The sequence below is a fragment of the Montipora capricornis genome, chromosome 6 (assembly GCF_036669925.1).
Source record: "Montipora capricornis isolate CH-2021 chromosome 6, ASM3666992v2, whole genome shotgun sequence".
NCBI lineage: Eukaryota > Metazoa > Cnidaria > Anthozoa > Scleractinia > Acroporidae > Montipora > Montipora capricornis.
The window spans coordinates 13,739,406-13,741,905 of NC_090888.1; the positions used below are offsets into that span (position 1 = coordinate 13,739,406).

The 2,500-nt window shown below is 39.2% G+C and overlaps 1 protein-coding gene across 3 annotated transcripts in view; it reads right to left on the bottom strand.

The window, feature by feature from the left end:
* Positions 1–2,500, bottom strand: part of LOC138051570 (pyrethroid hydrolase Ces2e-like) — an 18,321-nt gene that overhangs the window by 8,341 nt on the left and 7,480 nt on the right. For all 3 annotated transcript variants that reach the window (XM_068897802.1, XM_068897801.1, XM_068897800.1), the window contains exon 2: positions 1–282. This exon is cut by the window's left edge. In XM_068897802.1, the coding sequence (XP_068753903.1) occupies positions 1–282 (282 nt within the window). The remainder of the gene's footprint in view (positions 283–2,500) is intronic.

The window sequence follows — 2,500 nt, forward strand, 5'->3', positions numbered from 1 at the left end:
GGGCACACGTGCAACGCATTCAGTAAGACTAGGTTGCTCGCTACAACTGACAGCAATGGAAAACAATTTCAATTGTTTAGTGTCTGTTACTTTCCCACAACAAGCAGGTGTGGAGGATGCACCACTCTGCATAATTGCTTTATTGAATAAGCCCTTAGACATCGGCGATATTAAATGAAGGGACACACTCATCGCTCCAGCACTTTCTCCAAATATGGTAACTCTGTTTGGATCACCAACAAAATTCTCAATATTGGCTTGAATCCACTTTAAGGCCAGAACCTTTAGAGAGATGTTTGAAAAGTTGGATTAGAGCCGGCTACACTTCTCTAAATAATGAAACAATCGCCAAAAGGCGGTTCAGGCCTACTCTGGGACCTAAGTCGCCTTAAGTCACCTTAACTTGCCCTAAGTCACCTTACATGTAAGTCGCCTTAAGTTACCTTAAGTCCACAAACACAACACACCTTAAAGCTAGCCTAAAACAGTTGAGAATGAGTCAATAAAGTAGTAGTCAAGATCAAGGGAGGCATCTTAATGTAATTGTCTCTTGGTTGATTAAAAAAAAAAAGAAGAAGAATGGGTGGGGCAGGGGGTTGCCTCCTGATACCCATTTAAAAAGTGCTGATGAGGCTGGCGAACTCCTGCTGTAACACAGGAGGAGAGGCCAGAACACACAAGAGGACATACAGCAGAGATACATGTAAGTGTTTGCAGGAATCGTGAAAGTCCTGATTAAATATCTGTGACAAGCCTTCTTTTTTAGCTTTGCCTTGCAAAATGTGGTTCTAATGGTGGCACCACAAGCAAGATTCTAGTCCCCACACATTTTATTTTTGGCAAGATATTATGCCATTTGCTTGTTACAAAAACAAGTATGAAACATGAAAGTCCATAAAAATAGTTCAGTCTTAAGCTATAAATTCCTCACCTTTGTGAGTAGCAGTGATATGATGCCTCAAAATATTTTTGCAACTTTAAATAACAAATAAAAAAATTTTAGGTAAGAATGAAATTATTTACTTTACAGCTGTAGATGTAATACTTAACTTTAATTAAAGAAAAGGCCTAGGAAAATGTCTATTTTAAGGTTGAGAAGTCTTACTCGAAGCATTTCATGCAATTTTGTTCGATTTACATAGTTAGTCGAGTTCTAGATGGCGATGCTCTTCAAAAGAATATATGATTAATTAACCAACCTTTTTCTGTTATTCCGCCACACAACATTGCAAATCTTGATCGCATAGTTTGTAAGCAAACGCAAGCACGACAGGTATAATAACACTGCTTATCCACTAAACTACACAACTCTGAGGAAACCGGCTCTTTGTACATGCAGGGTTCATGCGTAACTTGATGGATTAACTGACAGCTAAAGCTCAAAGAAATTCTTTTAAATTTATGTGCCAGGCAAGCATAAAACCAGGCATCCGCATAAATTCACTTGTACGGCAAGTGCATGAACGTGCTGGTGCTGGGTGTTCATTTTTCATATCTGATGCACGAACAAAAATGGCATCCGTACCAAAAAAGCTTACAATATCCTTCCTTTAAAACCTCATTGTGCTGATCGATCGTGTAAAAAATGCCTCATCGTGTAATTTTTAGCTTTGAGTGTCTTTGCATGTACCGCTCTGACAATGTAAGGTCACGTGACTTGACTCAAGCTCACGCGAGTCTACCCATAGATAGAGGGAAGACCTTAGATAACAATGACCTGGACCAGGTTGAGTCCGCGATTCTCGAAGTGTCATGCGGACTTTCCCATAAAAATGCCCTTGAAGCTCATCAAAATGGCGGCGAAAGAGTAGAGTGCTCCACTTGTAGGATACATAGTGTATTTAGTCTGGAAAATGTTCTGAAGAGCGTTTCGAATGATTTCACGGGTAAGTCGGCAGGAAGAATGTTTTTTAAATAAAATTTCAGACCTTTACTGTGTGAACACTAGTTTTCTCTCGTGTTTCCGCTACAGTCATTGTTATTTAAATGATGCCTTGATCATTTCTTAAATAACAAGGACCGGAGCCAGGTCATGTCTCGATGATTGGGGAGGGGAGAGGTTGGAATAATAGGGCTTTTTACAGCGATCTTTGCTGTCTGCGGAAGCTGTAAACAAAGATACATGCCAAATTCGAAGGAAGTGGCGGTAAATGCGCCCTCATGGAGTCAACAGTTCTCTGAGAGCTTTTCTGATTATTCGGGATGTTACGAACTTGGAAGATGCTATCAAACTTATAAAGGGGTATGAAGTCAATACAACGAGTTCATTTACCGTTACATACCAGACTAGAGGTTTTGGAAAGTCTCCAATAGGTAAGATCTCTTTTTTTGTTTTTAATCAATGCAAGTTTATTATAGGTCTTAAGTATTTGTTTCCAAAAATGTTATTGTTATTGACAGTTTTTGGCAATTATGGTGACTAGGGACTGGAATGGGGCCATGGAATTTGTAACAAAGGAAATTATTGTAAATTCTTACCCACTTTCTACGATGGAAATGA